Raw genomic sequence first — 21,760 nt, forward strand, 5'->3', positions numbered from 1 at the left:
CTTTAATGCTTTGGGACCCTGCTGGCCCGAGCCTACGTGACTGCAAGAAAGCCCAGAAGCTGTCTGTGGCCTACTGGTTCAGAGGTGGTCCCGTGCTGTCTGTCCTGCGGTAAGAAGCCGAGCAATTGAAAGATCCGGGGGAGGACTCATCTTGGAGAGGACCAAGCGAAAGGCTGGTATGTCAAGAGGAGCCTGGTGACTCAATTGGAGGATACATCCTAACCAATCTACCTCACAGTACTGCCGGACGGCTTAAAGGAACTTTGGTACTGTGTTGCTGTATTCGTTACCATTACTAAATCCTGTGGCAGAGGATCGTCCAATTAACACTAAATCCTGTGGCAGAGGATTGTTCAATAATTATTGTTCTCATCAAGTCTGTGGCAGAGACTTTTGTTCGTGCATCATTCTGGCTGCTAGGCCAGTGAGAGAGGTCTATCCGGGTGAACAAGATCCTTTGACTGAAGGTGTACTTGTCTCTGGGATCTCAAGTTCCTCAGTGATCTGCACAAGGTATCTGAACTTTCCCCTAACTCTCCATCCCTCTACTGCTCAAGTTGTTTAATAAAAAGCATTGGAAAAAGAACTAAATGACTGGTGCGTACGTCGTGGGCGCAAGGCCCAGTATAGACTCTAAGCTTTTGGTATGGTGAACTGTGGGTAAGGGGTGACGGCAAAGACCCAAAATAATAACCAGCAGCTCCTTCGGGGGTCAGTGCTACATGCATAGAACTGAAGTTTAAATATTGGGAGAAGGATGCAGATGTGCTAGTGATCAGTGCACTCATAGCCGATTGAATCTTTCTCTAGCTTTCTAACTGAAAGTCCATATGGAAGGATGGGCAGAAATCTGGGAAAGTGTGCAGGAGCCTGACACTGCACCTTTGATCCACTGATCGCAGGTGCAATACTCTGCAGGCATCTGTTTAAAAAAATATGCATTTAATATTTTTTTTAACTCCAAACATATGTGAATTTATTATTTTTTAGTTAAAGAGAAACTTAGTCTTTAAGGTCAGTACAGGAAGATTAGGGGGGTTGAGTTTGTGTTAGTTCTGTTGAAGTACACCTGCAGATATTTATCTAATGTATACTTACTATCAGGTTTGTTACTATTTCCTGTTGGAGTAGATGTCTCTGGCAGGATTTTTTCTGATGGTACAGGTTCTGTCTTGTACATGCTTTCATCCTGACAGAAACTTTTTTCAATGCTGTCAAAGAACCACTGAATAGAAACACAATGCACATTCCATTTTCTTGCACATTCATATTTTTGACCTGTTGAAAGAATTCAAACCTTACTCCACAATGTCCATGTAAAAGGCTACATTACCAGAGATACATTTTTAATGTTTCTATTTACACTTGGCAATCACATTCCATGTGGCAAATATAAGAATAAAATGACTTGAAGAACCCCAGCCCATAATAACACAACACAAATTCTTAGTTGAGGGTGTTCCCTTTTAGAGTACACATGGAGCAGGGTGCGGAGTACAGGGCAAGTGTGTCTGTAAAGCGTATGCAGTAACCCAGGTATATATGGTCCTGTAACAAGTCCTTGTGGGGAAAGGGCAAGAGAATGCGCCTGCGTACCTCAGAAGGGTTCTAGGTGGAAATGGCGTTAAAGTATGTGACCAGTGGTGTGATATAACACATGGTCATCCACCTGAGACTGAGCTCTGTGTGGTTGAGTTTGAGCGCCAAGTTTAAAAAGTTTATATAATTCAAACATAGCCCCGTATTTACAGTAACAATCAGAGGCACATGGTGACCATCTTACCAGTTCATGAAGCTGGACTGTACATAAAAGGTGTCTTTAAGGACTGGGTTCCATTGTGATGGGCCAGAGTCCTGGACCTATATAGCACACTGCGGCTAACTCAACGTATTGCACCAAGTGCCAAGGTGAGTGCCCAAGCAGGACCCATTGCTCAAAGCAACATTACAGGCTGCCCCCACAGCATAGGGTTTAACAGAGGTTGCACAGATCCAGATACAGTGCCTTGAAAACGTATTCAAACCCCATGAAATTTTCCACCTTTTGTCATGTTCCAACCAAAAACGTAAATGTATTTTTTTGGGATTTTATGGGATAGACCATCACAAAGTAGCACAATTGTGAAGTGGAAGGAAAATGATAAAGTTTCAAAATGTTTTACAAATAAATATCTGAAACTTGTGGCGTGCATTTGTATTCAGCCCCCTTTACTCTGATACCCCCAACTAAAATCTAGTGGAACCAATTGTCTTCAGAAGTCGCCTAGTTAGTAAATAGAGTCCACCTGTGTGTAACTTAATCTCAGCATAAATACAGCTGTTCTGTGAAGCCCTCAGAGGTTTGTTAGAGAACCTTAGTGAACAAAACAGCATCATAAAGGCCAAAGAACACACCAGACGACAGGTCAGGGATAAAGTTGTGTGGAAGTTTAAAGCAAGGTTAGGTTATAAAAAAAATATCACAAGCTTTGAACATCTTATGGAGCACTGTTCAATCCATCATCAGAAAATGGAAAGAGGATGGCACAACTGCAAACCAAGACATGGCCTAAACTGACCTAAACTGACAGGCCAGGCAAGGATAGCATTAATCAGAGAAGCAGCCAAGAGCCCCTTGGTAACTCTGGAGGAGCTGCAGAGATCCACAGCTCAGGTGGGAGAATCTGTCCACAGGACAACTATTAGTCATGCACATCAAAAATCTGGCCTTTATGGAAGAGTGGTAACAAGAAAGCCATAAAAAGTCCTGTTTGCAGTTTGCTAGAAGCCACGTGGGGGACACAGCAAACATGTGGAAGAAGGTGCTCTGGTCAGATAAAACCAAAATTTAACTTTTTGGCCTAGAAGCAAAACGCTATGTTTGGTGGAAAACTAACACTGCACATCACCCTGAACACACCATCCCCACCATGAAACATTGTGGTGGCAGCATCATTTTGTGGGGATGCTTTTCTGCAGCAGGTACAAAGAAGCTGGTCAGAGTTGATGGGAAGATGGATGGAGCCAAATACAGGGCAATCTTAGAAGAAAACCAGTTAGAGTCTGCAAAATAATTGAGACTGGGGCGGAGGTTCACCTTCCAGCAGGACAGTGACATTAAGCATACAGCCAGAGCTAAAATGGAATGGTTTGGATCAAAGCATATTCATGTGTTAGAATGACCCAGTCAAAATCCAGATCTAAATCTAATTGAGAATCTGTGGCAAGACTTAAAAATTGCTGTTCACAGACACTCTCCATGCAATCTGACAGAGCTTGAGCTATTTTGCAAAGAATGGCCAAAAATCTAGATGTGCAAAGCTGATAGAGAGATACCCAAAAAGACTTGCAGCTATAATTGCAGCGAAAGGCGGGTCTACAGAGTATTGTCTCAAGGGGGCTAAATACAAATGCACGCCACACTTTTCAGATTTTTTTTTGCAAATCATTTTGAAAATCATGTCATTTTCCTTCCACTTCACAATTATGTGCCACTTTGTGTTGGTCTATCGCATAAAATACACTTGGATTTTATGACAATCGGATGGAAACGTACATGCAGTCCCCATCCCATAGAGAGCAACTGGCTGTGTCCGTGTCCACTCGGCATAGCGAGTGGACCTGTCATCTGCCTGCTGAGTAGAGATGCACGAATAATTGTTAAAGAATCTAGATTGCGATTCTACCCCTCCTTGCAATCTTAACAAAGCATTTTCCATATTCAGTGCAGAGACTTCTCTGCTCACAGCTGACAACTCAAAAAAAATTAAAAAATAAAAAAACATGCAGCCTGCCAAGTTTATGACAACATCGCTTAGACGAAGATAAAGAGAAAAACATTTTAACACATAGGGCGTTATTTACTAAAGGCAAATCCACTGTGCAGTCGCTGTAGATCTGAGGGGGACATGCAAGGAAAATAAAAACCAGCATTTTTGCTTGCACGTGATTGGATGATAAAATAAGCAGAGATTCCTATCAGATCTACAGCAACTGCACTTCCAAGTGCACTTGTAGAGCAGAGTGGATTTGCCTTTAGTAAATCAACCCCTTAGTCCTTTTAGATCAAAGGCATGAACTTCGGTCTGTAAATGAGGTCAGCTTAACCACTTCAAGACTAAGCCTTTTTCTGACACTTGTTGATTACAAGTTAAAATCAGTATTTTCTGCTAGAAAATTACTGTATTTATTGGCGTATAACACTCACTTTTTCACCATGAAAATCGTCTGCAAATAGCGTGTGCGTGTTATATGCCAATACTTCAATTTTAGCTGCCTCAAAGGGGACAGGGAGGGGGGTGGGACGAGCGCCGTCAGATTACATACAGTGAGAATCTCCTGTTTACTTGGCGGCCTCTGTAACAGGAAGTCCCGTCTCCTGGGCCGCCATTGGACCACTGTTCTGTCTATCATAGGAAATTCTCACTGTATGTAATCTGTCGGCGCTTGTCCCGCCCCCCCTCCCTGTCCCCTCTAGGCTGCAGATGGGCATCGATCAGACTGCACTGATGGCAATGGTAAAGGCTGCTGCATTGATGGCAACAGTGAGGCTGCTGCATTGATGGCAACAGTGAGGCTGCATTGATGTGGACTGATGAGGCTGCATTGATGGCACTTGTGAGGTCACAGATGGGCACTGATCAGGCAGCATTGATGGCAATGGTGAGGCTGCAGATGGGCACTGACCCTTATTTTGCTTCAAAGTTTCTTATTTATAATTTATGTTTTTTTCCTGAAACTTCCCTCTTAAAATGAATGTGCGTGTTATACGCCTGTGCATGTTATACGCCGATAAATACGGTACTTTAGAACTCCCAAACGTTATATACTTTTTTTTTTAGCAGAGACCCTAGAGAATGAAATGGTTGTTGCAATATTTTATGTCACACTGTATTTGAGCAGCGGTCTTTCAAACACAATTTGTTTTGAAAATACACACTTTCATAAATGAATAAAAAACTAAACAGTAAAGTTAGCCCATTTTTTTTATATAATGTGAAAGATGATGTTACGCTGCGAGAATCGCGATTAGGGCTGCAACTAACGATTATTTTCATAATCTATTAAACGGATAATAACAACATTAAAAAAGGTGTGGTGTAGAAGTTTAAAAAAAAAAAAAGGCAATTTATTCTTAAATATCTATATACAGGGGTAAATATAACTATATGGTTCTGGAGCAAAATCTCTAATGCACTCTGAGAATAACAGACAGAAAAGAGATACTGTATATACTATTAGAGGTGGAATCTGGTAAATATCAGACTCAGATCAATTTTTTTATTTAAAGAAAAAAAAAAAAAAAATTTAAAGACTGTTTTGACGATTTTCAGACAAAAATCTGTAATATATTATGTATGACATTATGTATGACATAATATATTATGTATGACAGACTCCCTTGTCATAGGCAGGTGGCTTGATAAAAATTCCCTGCGCCAGCTGTCACTTAGGCTGGCCATACAAGAACCATGTCTTCATTCAAAAAAAAAAATAAAAAAAAAAAAAAAAAAAAAGGATTTTTCATTTTAAGAAGTCTGCGTTTCTTTTAGACCACAGTGATGGGAAAGTTCAAAGGAGCAGAATAGAAAACTTCTTGGTCAAAGGAATTTTCAGATAGTGTATGTGGTTTTCGTTCAGAAATTACATTGGTTTCAAAACCATTTTAAAAAGCAAGAGAAATTCTCAAAGACATTCCTCTATTCAGTGAATGTAGAAAGATTTTTCGTAATGAATATTCTCGTCAAAAAAAAAAAAAAAAAAAAAGAAAAATCGATATGTGTATGGTAAGCATAAGGCTCGGTTCACACCTATGCATTTTGCTTTTGATCTGTTTCTGCAGTGCGTTTATGCTGTGATTTGCGTTTTGCATACCTCATACTTTTTTCTGGCCAATTTGTTGTTGGGCAGATTAAAAAACGCAAAATCGCGGCAACAACACACTACATGCTTTTCTGCAGCTTCTCTATTGAACCAAAAAAAAAAAAAAAAAAGGGGGGAGCAGAAAAGGCACCGTTTTGCATTGAAAAAAGTCCTTGACCCTTTCTAAATACGCAGCAACTGGAAAAAAAAAGCATAGATGTGAACGTGTCCCATAGGAAACCATGAAGCACCAAAAAACGGAGAGGTGGGAACCAGGCCAAAGACGTTTAGTAGCAGCAGCATGTTTTTTTTAATCACTTGTCATAGTGGGGTAAAAAAAAAATAAAAATAAAAATACTGAAATTAGCCCTTTATAGTACAAAAAGAGCAGATAATTGCTAATATAAAGGGGTTAATTTATACTGTGAAACAGTGAAAGTAATTTATATATATATATATATATATATATATATATATATATATATATATATATATATATATATACATACATATATATACACACACACACACACACACACACACACACACACACACACACATACACACCCAGAAGTAGGATATATGGGCATTATAACTAGTAGTCAGACATGAAGCTTTATGAAGGGTGGAAGGGAGATAGAAATCTTTTATATTAAAGTAGTACTAAAAGCCGAGACTTTTTGTAATAAAACATCTTTGCCATTCTGAAGCTTCCCTCCAACCACTTTACATATTTTATACATACTGTGATTCTGTACTTGCCAAATATGCTGCAGAGAGAGATAGAGAGAGAAAAAGAGATAGAGAGATAGAAAGAGAGAAAGAGAGAAAATAAGCCTACATATATTGTTACATATATGTGAATATGCTTAAGCCAGTTACATGTACTGAAAAGTGGAGCCCTTACCTTTTGCCTCTTGCACAATAAGATGTGTGGACTCATTCATCTTCAGCTGACCTGTATACTGTCCTCCATGTATAGAAGTCAGCCTCTGGACTTCTTTCCTATCCAGGCTGCTTAAGCCAGTTACACAGATGGTGCAACCAAGGAAAACTGGACATAAATATGGCTCCATGTCTACATCTTTGTAGCCAATAATCCTTCAAATAAATAGGTGCAAATGAACATGAGCAGGGTGCAATGAACAATATATCTGAAGTAATACAGCATGACCTGCTAATATATACCTCTGCTGTGACTTCTCCCACAGGGCCTTCACCCATGAAGGGAGAAGAATTGGCTTCTTTAGACTGGCTGCCACAAGGTATTTCTTGCTGCCCACTTCACCAGCAATCAGGTGGCTGACTGAAACATTAAGATCTCTATAGACACTTCCTCCCATTATCTGGACATAGAAATGAACCTCTTCCTAGGAAAAAAAAAAAAAATCAAATGAAATGTATCCTCTTGTAGGAGGAAATCGTAACCAAGAAATTATTGTTGTTAAGAGACTATTTTTTTTTTTACAATAAAAGTTTTACTTACCCTGGTTTCTTTATCAAGGCTTGTGCATGAAACTGTGACATCAGCCATAGCCATATTGAAGACAGGATGCTCTGCTCGTGGAACACATCTTTGATGCTTCACGCAGAATATTACAACCTGGGGTCCAACTATTCTACAACCAAGCTTAAAACAAAAAGAATCATAAAACAAAATCAGTGAAGTGCACATTCAGTTGTAAAAAGCTATTCATGTTACAGACTCAACAAAACACCACTTTACCATGTTGTGGTTGAGATTCTATGGTAAGGAAAATACAGTTATTTATATTAAGAAAGACAGAGGAATAGAACACTCTACATAGAACATAGTCTAGGCCAGGAGTGCCCAACCTTTGAAGAGCAAGGGCCACTTTAGCGACTTGGTAACCAATTGCGGGCCACAATGAGCGAAGCGGATCGGAGATAGGCGGGTGTAAACGGACACAAGTCCGTTTACATCTGCCGCTCCATAGAGGTGAATGGAGAGCGTTTTAGTCCACATGAAAAATGGACAGGCAGACCAAATCGGACCGATCTTGTAAAAGGGGCCAAAGGCTGCTTTCACACTGATGCACTGCGGTTTACCCGCACCTCAACTGACTGAATTTTTACTTCAGGTACTGCTGGCTGGTATCCCTGGTGGATGGTACTGCTGGCTGGTACTACTTGCGAGTACTGCTAGTGGGTAACCCTGGTGCCTGCTGTCCCAGATCACGCGTTCCCGCTATGCCCCAGCATCACTGTGACAGGAGGAAGCATGTAGCTGCAGTAGAGAGCAGAGCCAATGCTTCCTGTATCTCTCCTTTCAAAGGCGGAGCACATTTGGTATCACTCTGCCTGTGACAGGAGCCGGCGCTATACAGGAAGAATCGGTTCTGCTTTCTCTAGCGCCGGCTTCGTTCCTCACACTGATGCTCGGGGATGGTAGGTCAGGAACACGCAATCTGGGCTTGCCGAACCACCATACCAGAGCAGGAGGTGGCAGGCCACATCAGTGCGGCGCCGTGGGCCATCGATTGGACACCCCTGGTCTAGGCCATACTCTTTAAAACTGGGAACTCTATTCCTGGATCAATAAAAGCAATTAATTAATCAATCAATGCAGGTTCAAAAAATGTGGTTCGCGGAGTGTGAGAATTTACATTTGGTATGAATGAATATGGAACATAAAATACATTTGTTCTCATTTATCTAACTATTGAAGGCAAGAATACACTCTGGGCTGGCCACAGTAACCAGATTATCAATATCGTTCTTACTGCATATGCAAAAATTCAAAGAAAGCCAACTATCTGAGAGCATTCTACCATCAGACACTTTGATAAATAAGGCTCAGTTTTACAAGGCCTGTATTGTGCTGACCTTTGTCTACCTTACTTTAAAAAGGTGTGCCAACTCCCTATGCATACTCTGCTGTTAGCTTCTTGTCTCTGTAACAGATCTCTTCACAAATGCCATACATGGCCTATTCGCTGCAAGTACTGTGACCAATTTGAAAAAAAAAAAAAGTAGGAGTAAACAAGAGGGCGATACTGATGCTTGACTGGGGACCCCAAACTAAATAAAAATAAATAATAAAGCAAAGTCTCACTTACTGTTAAATGGAGTGATATATCTGCCTATTTATGACCAGCCTATCGCAGGAGATAACAAATAGAGCTCACAGCAACTGTGTTTTTACCCTTAAAGTAAAAGTCCACCCTAACATTAAAATCTCTAAATCTACAGGCAGCCACAAACTAAGACTAACCTATCTAGCCCTTTAACTACTTCAATACAGGGCACTTATACAACTTCCTGCCCAGGCCAAATTTTCAGCTTTCAGCGCTGTCGCACTTTGAATGACAATTGCGCGGTCATGCTACACTGTACCCAAACTAAATTTTTATGATTTTGTTCCCACAAATAGTGCTTTCTTTTTGTGGTATTTGATCACCTCTGGGATTTTTATTTTCTGCTAAACAAATAAAAGAAAGACCAAAAATTTTGAAAAAAAAAAAAAAAAAAACTTTTTTTTTTGTTTCTGCTACAAAACTTTGTAAAGAAGTTTTCTCCTTCACTGATGGGGCTGCACCGACTGGCACTGATAAGGCGGCACTGATGGGTACACATAGGTGGCAATGATGGGCACTAAAAGGCGGCACTGAGGGGCATGATATACACTAATGGATGGTACTGATGGGCATCACTGATTGGCAGGCATTATTGTTTGGCACTGGTTGCCATCCATTGTGGGCTCTGATTGGCATCCATTGTGGGCACTAATGGTGGGCATCCCTGGTGGTCCAGTGTGGGGGCGCCAGCGGCTTGTTATCCTGAAAGACGTCATTTGACATCCGGTTAGGATAACACAACCACTTTGCCGGTGTCATTTTGCTATATGGTGGGCGGCAAGTGGTTAAAGAAGAAATCACTTATACTTACCTTTTCTGAAGCCGATCTGGTCTGGTCCGATCCCACACTGTGTAGGCATGTACAGAAGAGGCAACCAACAATGGAAGCCCCATAGTAACTATGGGTGACATCACTTCCCAGATATTCTGAAGCCAGTGTCGGCTGTCTCCTCTGCAGAGCTTCCGTCTCTGGGGACCGGACCGGACTGGAGCAGCTTAAAAAAAAAAAAAACAAAGAATAAAAAAAAGGTATGTATAGGGATTTCTTCTTTACATGGCTAAATAGGTTGGTCTTAGATCATGGATGCCAGTAGATTTACAGATTTTAGCATTTGGGGTGGACTTTCACTTTAACCCTTTCATTGAAATTACACTGTAATGCATGATTCAAAGCAAAACATTACAGGATGTACATTCATTGGCATTGCCTGTTAGTAAAGTGTAAAGCAAGAAATGTCAAGTGAAGACCTGAACCTCTCATGAGATCAGTTAACTACTTTCCACCCGGCCACTGCACATAAATGGCCGGGTGGGCGCTCTCTCCTTCTGAGTGGACGTTCAGGAACGTCCCTCAGAAGGAGCGGGATCGCGCGCGCATGCCCATGCAGCGGCGCGATCCTGATGCGCTCATGTCACCCGGACACGGCGCATCTCCGATCGGCAGGAGGGCTCTGTGATTGGCCCTCCTGATCACATGACGGCCGTGCCCCATCACAGCCGTCATGTGATGTTAATACAGAGCTGGTTCGGTTGCTAGGCAATCGGCTCTCCTCTCCTCACAGAGAAGTTGTCAGTGAGGAGAGGAGAGCGGATCGCTGCAGCAGGCTGGTGATCAGCGAGTATGAGCTGTTTTTTTACAGCTTTTTACTCACTGATCACCAGTCTAGTGTCCCCACAATGTAAAAAACACAAAGTAAAAACACATGTCCCCCACATATGTAACAGTAAAATCATATGTCCCAATGATCATCTGCACACATATGTCCGTGATCACACAAACCAATTATTATACACTTAACGGGATTTTTTTTACCAAAAACATGTAGCAGAATACATTTTGGCTTAAATTTATGACAAAATTCGATTTTATTGGATTTCTTTTAAAATAGAAAGAAAATGTTTTATTTTCCAAATTTCTGCTCTTTTTTCGCTTATATCGCAAAAAATAAAAAACGGAGTCGTGAATAAATACCACCAAAAGAAATCTCTATTTGTGTGGACAAAATGATAAAAATTTAATTTGGGTACAGCATTGCATGACCGCGCAATTGTCATTGAAAGTGCGAGAGCGCTGAAAGCTGAAAATTGGTCTGGGAAGGAAGAGGGTGAAAGTGCCCAGTATTGAGGTGGTTAATAACAGTGGTGCTCCACAGATGAGAGAAAAAAAAAATAATGGCAAACACACACACATACAAGAAGACTGACATTACATAATCAGAGAGGTACATCAGTGATGCTTCCAGATATCCAAATATGTACCCAATATGGCTGTTGTGAACAATGACGCTATGATTTTCACCATGCCTTTCTGCCTGGTTGCCATAGATGCACTCCAATAGAATATATAAATATACTTATTTTTAATTTTGACAACCCCAAACTTCCCCTTAAGGAGTGATCATCATCAACAAGTTTAGTTCTACCAATTAGCATTAATAACCTGACATAATTCCTGATATATCACCTATTTTTCTGTATGCTATTACACAATACACTGCAAGTGTATACAGATTACAGGTCTTACAAGTTTTGCATAATGCTCAACAAGGGGTTAGTCTCCACTCTCATATCAAGTTCCTTCATTCTGCTTTTACATAGAATATGTATTGACATAGTTGGCTGTTGAAGTTTATTACTGACTTAGTTTTGGAAAGCTTTATTGTATCCTTTTTATACAACCTGTACCTACATCTCATTACTTCCTAATGTTGGATAACTCACATAAAACACAGATTATACATAAACCTGACAAAAATTAAATACAATATTCACATTTTATAAATTGCAGACTTATACAATATGCCAATAATACAAACCTTTTTTAGATGGTTAAAGGCAGCACCACTAAAAGGATCACATACATAAAGAGATTTGTCTTTTTCTTTTAAAGTGAGGGCCTCCTTTTCCTCAATTATCAGTAGATATTCATCTGACTGAAATGCCTTGATTTGCTGCAAAGTAAAAAAAAATAAATACATATATAATAATATAAAAAATAACATTAACAGTTTACTTACCAAACATATCTACATCAGAAAAAGAGAAAAGCAGGATTGGATTGCTTAGGGAAAACATTCATGTATAACTGTAGGCAACAAATGCATTGCACATTCTGCAGCTGTGAACTGTTAGGAACAATGTGTTCCTCGGGTAAAAATTTATTTTTTGTATACAAAAGTTTTATTTGAAAGTTAGAACATACATTTTCAATGCAATAAAGGAAGTTTCATATGACAAAACAATGTGGTACATCAATTATACAGTAGAAGAGAGATGTCAATCGTATAAAAGTGTTGGGGAGGGTAATAGTGTTGTATATAGAGCAGTAAAACCATCTAGAGATTGTTTGAGCCAAGTTATTTATTATTATAACTTGAGAATTGAGAGTACTAAATTTGCTATCTGTTGGAGGTTTGATTTAGGATGAATTACCGTATATGGGAGAAATATTAAGATCTAATAATTACATTTTTTATTGAATATATGCATACTGTCATAAAGGGTGTGGTGGATCCTTTCTGACAATCTAAGCATTTCCACCCTGATTAGGACTTGTGTCCATGATAGGTTTTTCATTCTCCAGTTGAATGCTATCATCCATTGAATCGAACTGGTCAGTGAATGTAGGAGTCTATTGCATGGTACTGGTATGTTTAACAGGGATCTTCAAACTACGGCCCTCCAGCTTTTGCAAAACTACACGTCCCATGAGGCACTATAAAACTCTGACATTCACAGACATGACTAGGCAAGATGGGAATTGTGGTTCCTGAACAACTGGAGGGCCATAGTTTGAAGACCCCTGGCACATTGGCATATAGAAGGCAAGCTTGTGGGGAAAATGGGATCTTTTGTTTGGATGAATCTTCAATTCTGGCTGTAGCTGCTTGCCAAATTGGTTTAAGTTGGTCACAGCTCCAAAAATGTGTAAAACAGTTAGGGGAGGTTTTAGGGTAGGAGTGTATTTTGGATGGAGTTATATACCATCTAGAGAACAGTTTAGTTGGGGATTCCCTAAAAGAGATCGCTCTGTTACTCTTTCGGAGGCTGTCAATCATAACAGTCCACAACTCAGTGGAAAAAGAGCAATCCAATTCAGCCTCCCATTGTATCATCGGTGCTGATTTTTCAGGCATAGAGAGGGAGTTCAAGTGTCTGTAAAGTTGAGGAGGTTAAGCATATTTGTTCAAAAAGGGTGTTTGGTGTGTGGATATGTAATGAGAAGTATTTTGAAAAGAATTGTTAGATTTGGGTATAATGGGTTCTGAGTGGGGTAAATTGTATTTTGTTTGAAGAGTAGTGAAGGAGGGGAATCCTGATTCAATAAGGGAACCCAATGTAGTTAGGTTATTGATCCATATTGTGAATGTGCTATTGTCATTGTGAGTTTACATGAATCTAGTATCTCCTAAGTATGAGGCTAGGGGTGGAACTTTTGAAGCTAATTTATATGGGTCTTTGATCTTTAGCCATAATTGGAGAAATTGGGCAACCATCATATTGTGTTTAATTAATGTGCGATGATAGTACGGGTTGGTCCATAAAATACCTTGTAGGTATAGTGGGGAGATTGAGATTGATTCAAATTTTTTCAGGGGGTTATTGTGTATAGGGGCAAACCATTGTGATAGTTATGAGAGAGTCTGGCGGCAAGAAAATAGTGCCACAGGTTTGGGAGTCCAAGACCTCCATTAATTTGTGGTCTGTGCTAAATTTTTTGTTTATTAATTTCTCTTTGGAGGGATTCTATTCTGGTTTAGGGGACGTTGATAGGGAGGGCTCTAAAGTAGTATAGAAGTTTGGGGATGATTGACATCTTAATTGCAGATTCTCCCCAGGAAAGAAATGTGGTAAGAGGACCATTTCTTAAGTAGGGAGCTAATGTGGGAAAAAAGTGAGGGGTAGTTATCCTTGTAAAGTGATTTATATGAGGATGTGACCTGGATACCCAGGTAACGAAAGGATTGAGAACACCATGTGAATGGGAAGTTTAGTTGTAGTAGAGAATGTGTGTTGGGAGGGAGATTAATAGGTAGGGCTGAACATTTGTTTATGTTGATACCTAGGCCTGAAAGGTTGTGAAAGGTTTTAAGTTCAGTGAGAAGGTTGGGTATGAATATAAGTGAGTCTGATGAGAATAGGAGAGCATCATCAGCATTTAAACTTAATTTAAATTTATTAGGGCCTTTGGTGTATCCTTTTATATTAATATTGTTTCTCAATGCCACTGCCAGGGGTTCTATTGCTAAAGCAAAAGAGGGGCTAGGGGACAGCCTTGCCTATTTCCTCTGCTTAAGGGGAAGAATTCTGAATTGTTACCTGGGATTTTAATTCTAGTTTGTGAGGAAAAGAGCGTTAAAGCCGTGTAGGAATTTATCTGAAATACCATATTTAGGGAGTAGATGATTGAGGTAAGACCAGTTAACACTATCAAATGCCTTGTGAATGTCTAGGCTGAGGAGACAAACAGGTCGCGAGTGAAGATTGGCATCTTGGATGTTTGTGACCAGTCTGATGTTGTTTACTATTTGTCGGCCTGTGATAAAGCCAGTTTCATCTGTGTGAATTAGGTTAGTAATCACTGCTGCGAGTCTGTCAGCCAGCATTCTGCCAAAGATTTTAAGGTCGTTGTTTAAAACGGATATGGGGCTCGGGTAAAAATTTAAGCCAACTTCCAAGTTATAGAGTTATAAAATTCCATCTTCCATCTTTTACACTGGGGCGCTTTGCAGGCGCTACAGCGCTAAAAATAGCGCCTGCAAAGCGCCCTGAAAGTGCTACTGCTTTGTCTCCAATGTGAAAGCCCTGAGGGCTTTCACACTGGAGCGGTGCGCTAGCAGGAAGGGAAAAACAAGTCCTGCTAGCAGCATCTTTGGAGCGGTGTGTATACCGCTCCTTCACCGCTCCTGCCCATTTCAATGGGGCAGCGCGGCTATACCGCCGGCAAAGCGCCTCTGTAGAGGCGCTTTGCGGTGGTTTTTAACCCTTTAACCCTTTTCTCGCTGAATACCGCCGCTAAAACGCCGATAAGAATAGCGACGCTTTACCGCCGACGCACCTCCCGCCCCAGTGTGAAAGGGGCCTTAAAGAGAAGCTTCAGGCTCCTTCAGAAAAAATTTAAAGTCAGCAGCTACAAATACTGTAGCTGCTGACTTTTAATATTAGGGCACTTACCTGTCCAGGAATCCAGTGGTGTCCTCACCCGAGCTGATTTTTCTATCGGGTGCTGGTGCCGCCATCTTAACTAAGGGAAACCAGCAGTGAATCCTTACGGCTTTACAGCTGGCTTCCCTACTGCGCAAGGGCAAAGCACGCTGTGCTTTCTGAATGGGCCAGCTGCGGGGAAAGGAGGTGGGGACTGAACTTCTGGCTTAGTTTTCTCTCCAGTTTTTAGTAAACCAACCCCTTTTTGTCAGCATGGTTTGTAAAATATCCAATCTTGCCCATTCCAAACAGCATATTAAAAGAAAAAATAAAGCGCCAAAAACTATAAAGTTCAGGACGGTTCTGGTTCTGACTGACAAAATGTGGGTACTTCCTGATAGTTCTGGAGCATACAAGCCCCATTTTGTTGCCTTTACATTCCTATTGATGGGTGGGGGATGGTGCCAAGCTTCAACAATACCTAGATGTGTTGGAACTCTATCAGAGTGGCTGAGGATTTGGTCACAAAGGTAAAAAATGATTGACTGTTGCAGGAAGTGCAGGCACCAAGTTGCTTGCCATTCATACATTCAGCTTGTTTTGTTAGATGACAGGGTCTCTAAGCCTTGTATATTTGTCATTTCACATATCTATCCTATATTTCAGATGTTTCTGTAACTTCTTACCTCATGTGCTTCATTGAAGAACTTTGTATTGTCAGGTGAATTTACGAATTTCACATAAAAGGGCTCATTTTCAGCTTTCGCCATAATAAACTATTAAACAAAAGTACATAAATGAAAAAGAAGGTAACTGATGGGTTAACAGCCACAAAATAGACAAAATTCGCCTAAACAGAGAATACAAAGTGCATGGAAGCTGGTATTTGTAAACAATGAATAAAATCCTGCAACTGAGCCATGGTTTTAGCATTACCCCCTTTAGCTACAGAGGCAGCGGCTGGGGTTGCACACATGTCTTAGCACTTTACGGCCCGGCAGGAGTTATACCCTTTGTACCGCCTGCCGATCGGAACCCATTTAAGTGAATGGGGCTGCTCTGCAAGCACCTTGCAACTGCGTGGTCCAAGAGGTTAAAGAGGAAGTAAACTTCCAGCTTTAAGTTTTACCTACAGGTAAGACTATAATAAGGCTTACCTATAGGTAGTGTAAATATCTCCTAAACATGCACCGTTAAGGAGATAGTTTACTGTACATACAGCCAGTGAAGCACAGACTGGGGTTCCTTCAGAGCCCTGTGTAGTGACCGGCAGCTCACGCGCGCATGCGCAGGAGTGACATCATCGCAGCCTTGGCCAGTCTCAGAGCCAGAGTCCGCGAACCCAGAAGGAAGATCAGGTGAAGATGGACGCTGTCTCCAGCGATGACATTGTACCACTGGAAGGCTTCGTTTTGAGGCAAGTTTCAAATAACGTGCTAGTATGCGATGCATACTAGCACATTATGCCTTTGCCTTGCAGGTAAGAAAAAAAAAAAAAAGCAGTGGTTTACAACTGATTTATATAAAAACTCCACCTTTCAAAACACGTTTTGGGCCAAGATGGCCCAAATGAACTATGTCCCTTACAAGCGTGAGGCCACTGGACATGTGATATAATCTGTATGTAGCTGCGGCTACATACAGCACTGTGTTCCGGGTTCGAGCCAAGACCTTCCTGTTTCATACCCAGAACACAGATAACTACAGTACAAGTGCCATATAACAGAACGACGTGTGCAAAGTGGTTATGACATCCAGCAGGATAAGCCACGGGGGCACGCAGCGATCGTTGGTGTGGTGCCGCCTCATCCGTTCCCATCAGTGAAAGGAGAAAACGTACCCATTTACAAAATTTTATAACAGAAACCAAGAAAAACTTTTTTTTTTTTTTTTTTTATTTCAAAATTTTCAGTCTTATTTTTTTATTTGTTTAGCAAAAATGAAAACCCCAGTGGTGCTCAAATACCACCAAATGAAAGCTCTATTTGTGGGAACAAAATGATAAAAAATTTTGTTTGGATACAGTGTTGCATGTCCGCACAATTGTCATTTAAAATGCGACAGCGCTGAAAGCTGAAAATTGGCTTGGGCAGGGGGGAGTGCCCTGTATTGAAGTGGTTAAAGATAGCAATAAGGAGACAATACAATGCCTCCTCACCACCTGTCACATGCTTTCTAAAAAGCACCGCAAGTGTAAAGGAGCCCTAACATACAGGCCCCATTCACACGCTCGCTTTCCAGAATCGCGTGCGAAAATACACTGAAACTCGCATTGCGCTTGCATTGCCATTAATTCACTGGTAATGCACATTGCAAAGATGCACAAAGCTCACAGAGAAAAAAAAAAAAAGGCAGCAGCTACTTTGCCATGTTTGTCGCGTGCACAAAGGTCAATGAATGAGCTGCCCTTTGCTGTCAAGTAACAAAACACACCAAAAAAAAACACAAAAAAAAAAAAAACAACAATGCTTCATGTAGGTGTGACTGGGATCACACAAAAGAAAAAATGTAACAGCATCTGTAAAAGTGAGGGAGCCCAGGAAAGCGTTCACAAGAACCAGTCATGACAATCACAGAGGCCACTGGTGCCAGTCTTTACTTCTGAAAGCAACACCCCCCCTATTTGCTTCAAAGCCTTGAATCATTGCCATAAAACACAACCACACAAAATATCTGAAAACCTTTTACCAACTGTCCTGATCAGCACACTTGTTCTGGGTCAGAAACTTAAAATTATTGTAAAGGATCGTTTTTTTTTTTTAAATAACAAACGTAATACTTACCTCCACTGTGCAGCTCATTTTGCACAGAGTGGCCCTGAACATCCTCTTCTGGGGTCCCCCGGTGGCTCTCGAGGTTCCTCCCCGCATCAGATAACCCCCTAGGAGAAGTGCTCTCCCGGGGGGTCACCTTGCGGGTGCGCTCCCGAGTCCAGCATTTGCGTCCACAGACACAAATGCCGGACTCGGCCCCGCCCCTGGCGCCCGCATCCTTGGATTTGATTGACAGCAGTGGGAGCCAATGGCTGCGCTGCTATCAATCTATCCAATCAAGAGCCGAGACCCCGTAGAGAGAGGGACAGCGCCTCCCCGCTGAGACAATGAAGGGGCTCAGGTAAGTAAAACGGAGGGGCCAGTGACTGCCAGGTGTTTTTCACCTTAATTTGGAAGTGATGTAACGTGTTTTATTGTATTTTCAAACGACAACTGTACTGATTAAACAAAAATAGTACGATCTGGTATCGTACAAGAACTATTTTCATGCATGTCCCAGCGGATCATTTCCCATGAATAATTTTCTATTGGCTCTTGAAAGCTGTGTACTAATGATCAGATTAATTGTACGATCTCTTCGAAAGCGGTATTTCTCATACGATTTTCTGATCGTGTGTACGGGCCATTAGGGGGACCGCTGTGAACGTAGAGAACCATCATTGCAGTCGGCACTACTTCAGCCCCCCCCCCCCAAACCGGTGCGACTTGTTATGTGATTTGACAGTCACAAGTCGCATGACAAGTTGCAGCCTATTGTCGGCAATGCAAACTCCCAGTTTGAAAAAGGTTCCTGTACTTTTTTTTTGCGATTTCAGGTGCGATTTACATAGACATCTGTACATGAAGTCACACAGATGTCAGGCAAGTTGTACCTGAAATCGCACCAACCCATGGCTTTGAAGTTATGCTGTGTGAAGTAACGCTATTTCAACGTCACATTCAGGGCCAGTTCACACCATAGAAACGCAGTCCAGATGCTTTTTTGCATGTGCGTTTTTGATGCTTTCCAGTGCGTTTTGATGCAGTCCAGTATAAAAACGAAAAAAACAAAAAAACCACACACAGATCCTGTTCCCTTAACCGCTTGCCGACCAGCGCACGCCGATGTACGTCGGCAGAATGGCGCTGGTAGGCAAAAGGGCGTACAGGTACGTGCCCTTTAAGAAGCGGTGTCGCGGGCCCGCGCTCACCGCAGTCTCCGTGACCGTGGGTCCTGCAGACTCGATGTCCGCCAGGTGGCCATGATCGTGTCACGGAGAGGAAGAACAGGGAGATGCTTTTCCCTGTTCTGCCTAGTGACAGGACACTGATCACAGCTCTCTGTCATCGAGAGCTGTGATCACTGTCCTGTGTGTTGAAGTCCAGCCCCCTCACAGTTAGAATCACTCCCTAGGACACACTTAACCCCTTCACTGCCCCCTAGTGGTTAACCCCTTCACTGCCAGTGTCATTTACATTGCATTTTTATAGCATCGATCGCTGTATAAATGACAATGGTCCCAAAATAGTGTAAAAAATGTCCGATGCGTCCATCATAACATCGCAGTCCCGATAAAAATCGCAGATCGCCACCATTACTAATAAAAAAAAAAAATTTTGTAGACGCTATAAATTTTGCGCAAACCAATCAATATACGCTTATTGCGATTTCTTTTACTAAAAATATGTAGAAGAATACATATCGGCCTAAACTGAGGAAAAATTTTTTTTTTTATATATTTTTGAGGGATATTTATTATAGCAAAAAGTTTTAAAAAATTTTCAAAATTGTCGCTCTTTTTTTTGTTTATAGCTCAAAAAATAAAAACCGCAGAGACGATCAAATACCACCAAAAGAAAGCTCCATTTGTGGGTAAAAAAAAAAAAAAAAAGGACATCAATTTTGTTTGGATACAACGTCGCAGTCGCTGATGCAGTGGCGAATCGCAAAAAGTGCTCTGGTCAGGAAGCGGGTAAAATCATGTTATACAGCACAGTGCTTGTGCTGTGTCATTTGGCCCTCTGTATACCCTAGAAAACCTGGCTGATCCTGCCTGGCTATACCCTCCCCTCTGCAAACTGAGAGGTCACTCACCATGGTCAGTTTGCGTGATTCCGTCATACGCAGCCTGTTCTCTGCAGCTCTCCCGCATCTGTCTCCTCTGTCCTGTCCTACTGTACCAGCACCCCCCCAGCCCTCTCATATCTTCCAATAAATGGTCTTATCCCCTTTGAACCATTATAACATGTGTCCCTGTGCAATATTAAAAAAATCTGCCGATCTGTACCTGTATAAACGCTCAGCTGATTGTCGGCGCACTCTCTCTCCCCCTCCTCCCCGGCTGATGTCAGCAGGAGGGCTCGGCCCCGCCCACTGCAGCTGTGAGCTAGAGCGAGAAGAAAGGAGAAGAATCAGCTGAGCGCCCAGAGTGGAGCTTAATTTGGTACAGATCAGCACATTTTTTACATTACACAGGGACACGTACAGAGGGGATAAGACAATTTATTAGAAGTGGGTTAACAACCACTTTAAGCTTAAGGACATGTGCGTTCCAGTGTGTTTTACAGCGTTCCAGTACAGTCCAGTGCAGAAAAAATGTAGCATGTTCTACTTTTTTTTCTGGAACTGGAACATACTGGTGTAAACTATGCCATTGATAACCACATAACCTACTTTCCATGCGTTTTTGATGCAGAACAAAAATGCACTGGACTTCATGTGATGTGTGAACTGGCCCTCAGTGTGAACCAAGGCTCAATGTCTTCTAGGTCCTATGCAAAGCGGCTTTCCCACTGCATACTGACCAGGGGGGGTAGGGTCACTCACTCCATACTGCCACCATTCACAGAATGCCCGCCTTGTCATTTTTCTACAATGAATACAAGGCATTATCTAAGTGGATGAGGTGGAGTGAGGCAGTTACATCACCGGCTCTATCTCATTCAATCTAAGAGTGCCTATTCCAGACTTCTCAAGTCTCCCACGAGTTGCGGGAGTCTCCCGGCTGGGACTGTCACTCAGCCACAGACAGAGCAACCCGAGCGGCCAAACGGGAGTACGGCCGCACGAGCTGCTCCGTCTTCTGTCTGAGGTCAGGGGAGGGGGCGGGACAGTGCTAGGAGATCTGGAGACACACCCCATGCTGGTGCCCCATGCTGCGCTGAGACCTCTCATGGCACGCTCCTCCCCGCCGGCCCCTACTTCCCTCCCGTCCCCCCCAGGTGCTTCTGGGGGGACAGGAGGGAAGGAGGGGCCAGCGGGGAGGAGCGAGCCACGAGAGGTAAAATGACCGCCGCTTTGCAGGGACCAGATCTGTCATCACCTTAGACAGACTAGAAGAGAGGAGGGGCCAGTGGGGAAGGGCATGCCACGAGAGGTAATGACAGCCGCTTCCCATGCTACTCTCCAAGTAATGTAACAGCCGCTGCTTGGCTCTTGCTGTGATGTGTGCCCCATGTCCTGCTGTGTGAATAGTGTCCTGCCGTGCCCCATGCCCCACTGATTGCCCTGCTGTGTGCCCCATGCCCTGCTGTGTGTCCCGCTGTGTGCCCCATGCCCCCTGTCTTGCTCTGTGTCCTGATGTATGCCCAATGATGTTCCCTGTGCCCAGATGTGTGCCCCCTGCCCTGCTGTGTGCCCCCTGCCCTGATGTGTGCCCCATGATGTGCCCTCCTGTATGCCTTATGCCCTGCTGTGTGCCCAGTGTCCCGCTGTGTGCACCATCCCCCACTGTGCGCCATCCCCCACTGTGTGCCCAGTGTCCCACTGTGTGCCCCATGCCCCACTGTATGCCCTGCTGTGTGTCCCATGTCTTCCTGTGTGCCCCATGTCCTGATGTGTGCCCTGCTGTGTGCCCTCTTGTATGCCTCATGCCCTGATCTGTGCCCCATGATGTGTGCCCCATGTTCTGATGTGTGCCTCAT

General features: G+C 42.5%; 1 protein-coding gene across 3 annotated transcripts in view; it reads right to left on the reverse strand.

The window, feature by feature from the left end:
- TOPBP1 (DNA topoisomerase II binding protein 1) overlaps window positions 1–21,760 on the reverse strand; it is a 95,321-nt gene that overhangs the window by 72,833 nt on the left and 728 nt on the right. For 2 of the 3 annotated variants that reach the window (XM_073630353.1, XM_073630351.1), the window contains exons 2-7: window positions 15,770–15,859; window positions 11,756–11,890; window positions 7,328–7,471; window positions 7,030–7,211; window positions 6,749–6,942; window positions 1,099–1,278 (exon numbers count right to left, since the gene is read on the reverse strand). In XM_073630353.1, the coding sequence (XP_073486454.1) occupies window positions 1,099–1,278; window positions 6,749–6,942; window positions 7,030–7,211; window positions 7,328–7,471; window positions 11,756–11,890; window positions 15,770–15,853 (919 nt within the window). In that variant the 5' untranslated portion in view covers window positions 15,854–15,859. Of the gene's footprint in view, window positions 1–1,098; window positions 1,279–6,748; window positions 6,943–7,029; window positions 7,212–7,327; window positions 7,472–11,755; window positions 11,891–15,769; window positions 15,860–20,124; window positions 20,224–21,760 lie in introns of all 3 variants that reach the window. The other variant, XM_073630352.1, reaches the window with a different exon arrangement.

This window comes from Aquarana catesbeiana, linkage group LG05 (assembly GCF_042186555.1).
Source record: "Aquarana catesbeiana isolate 2022-GZ linkage group LG05, ASM4218655v1, whole genome shotgun sequence".
NCBI lineage: Eukaryota > Metazoa > Chordata > Amphibia > Anura > Ranidae > Aquarana > Aquarana catesbeiana.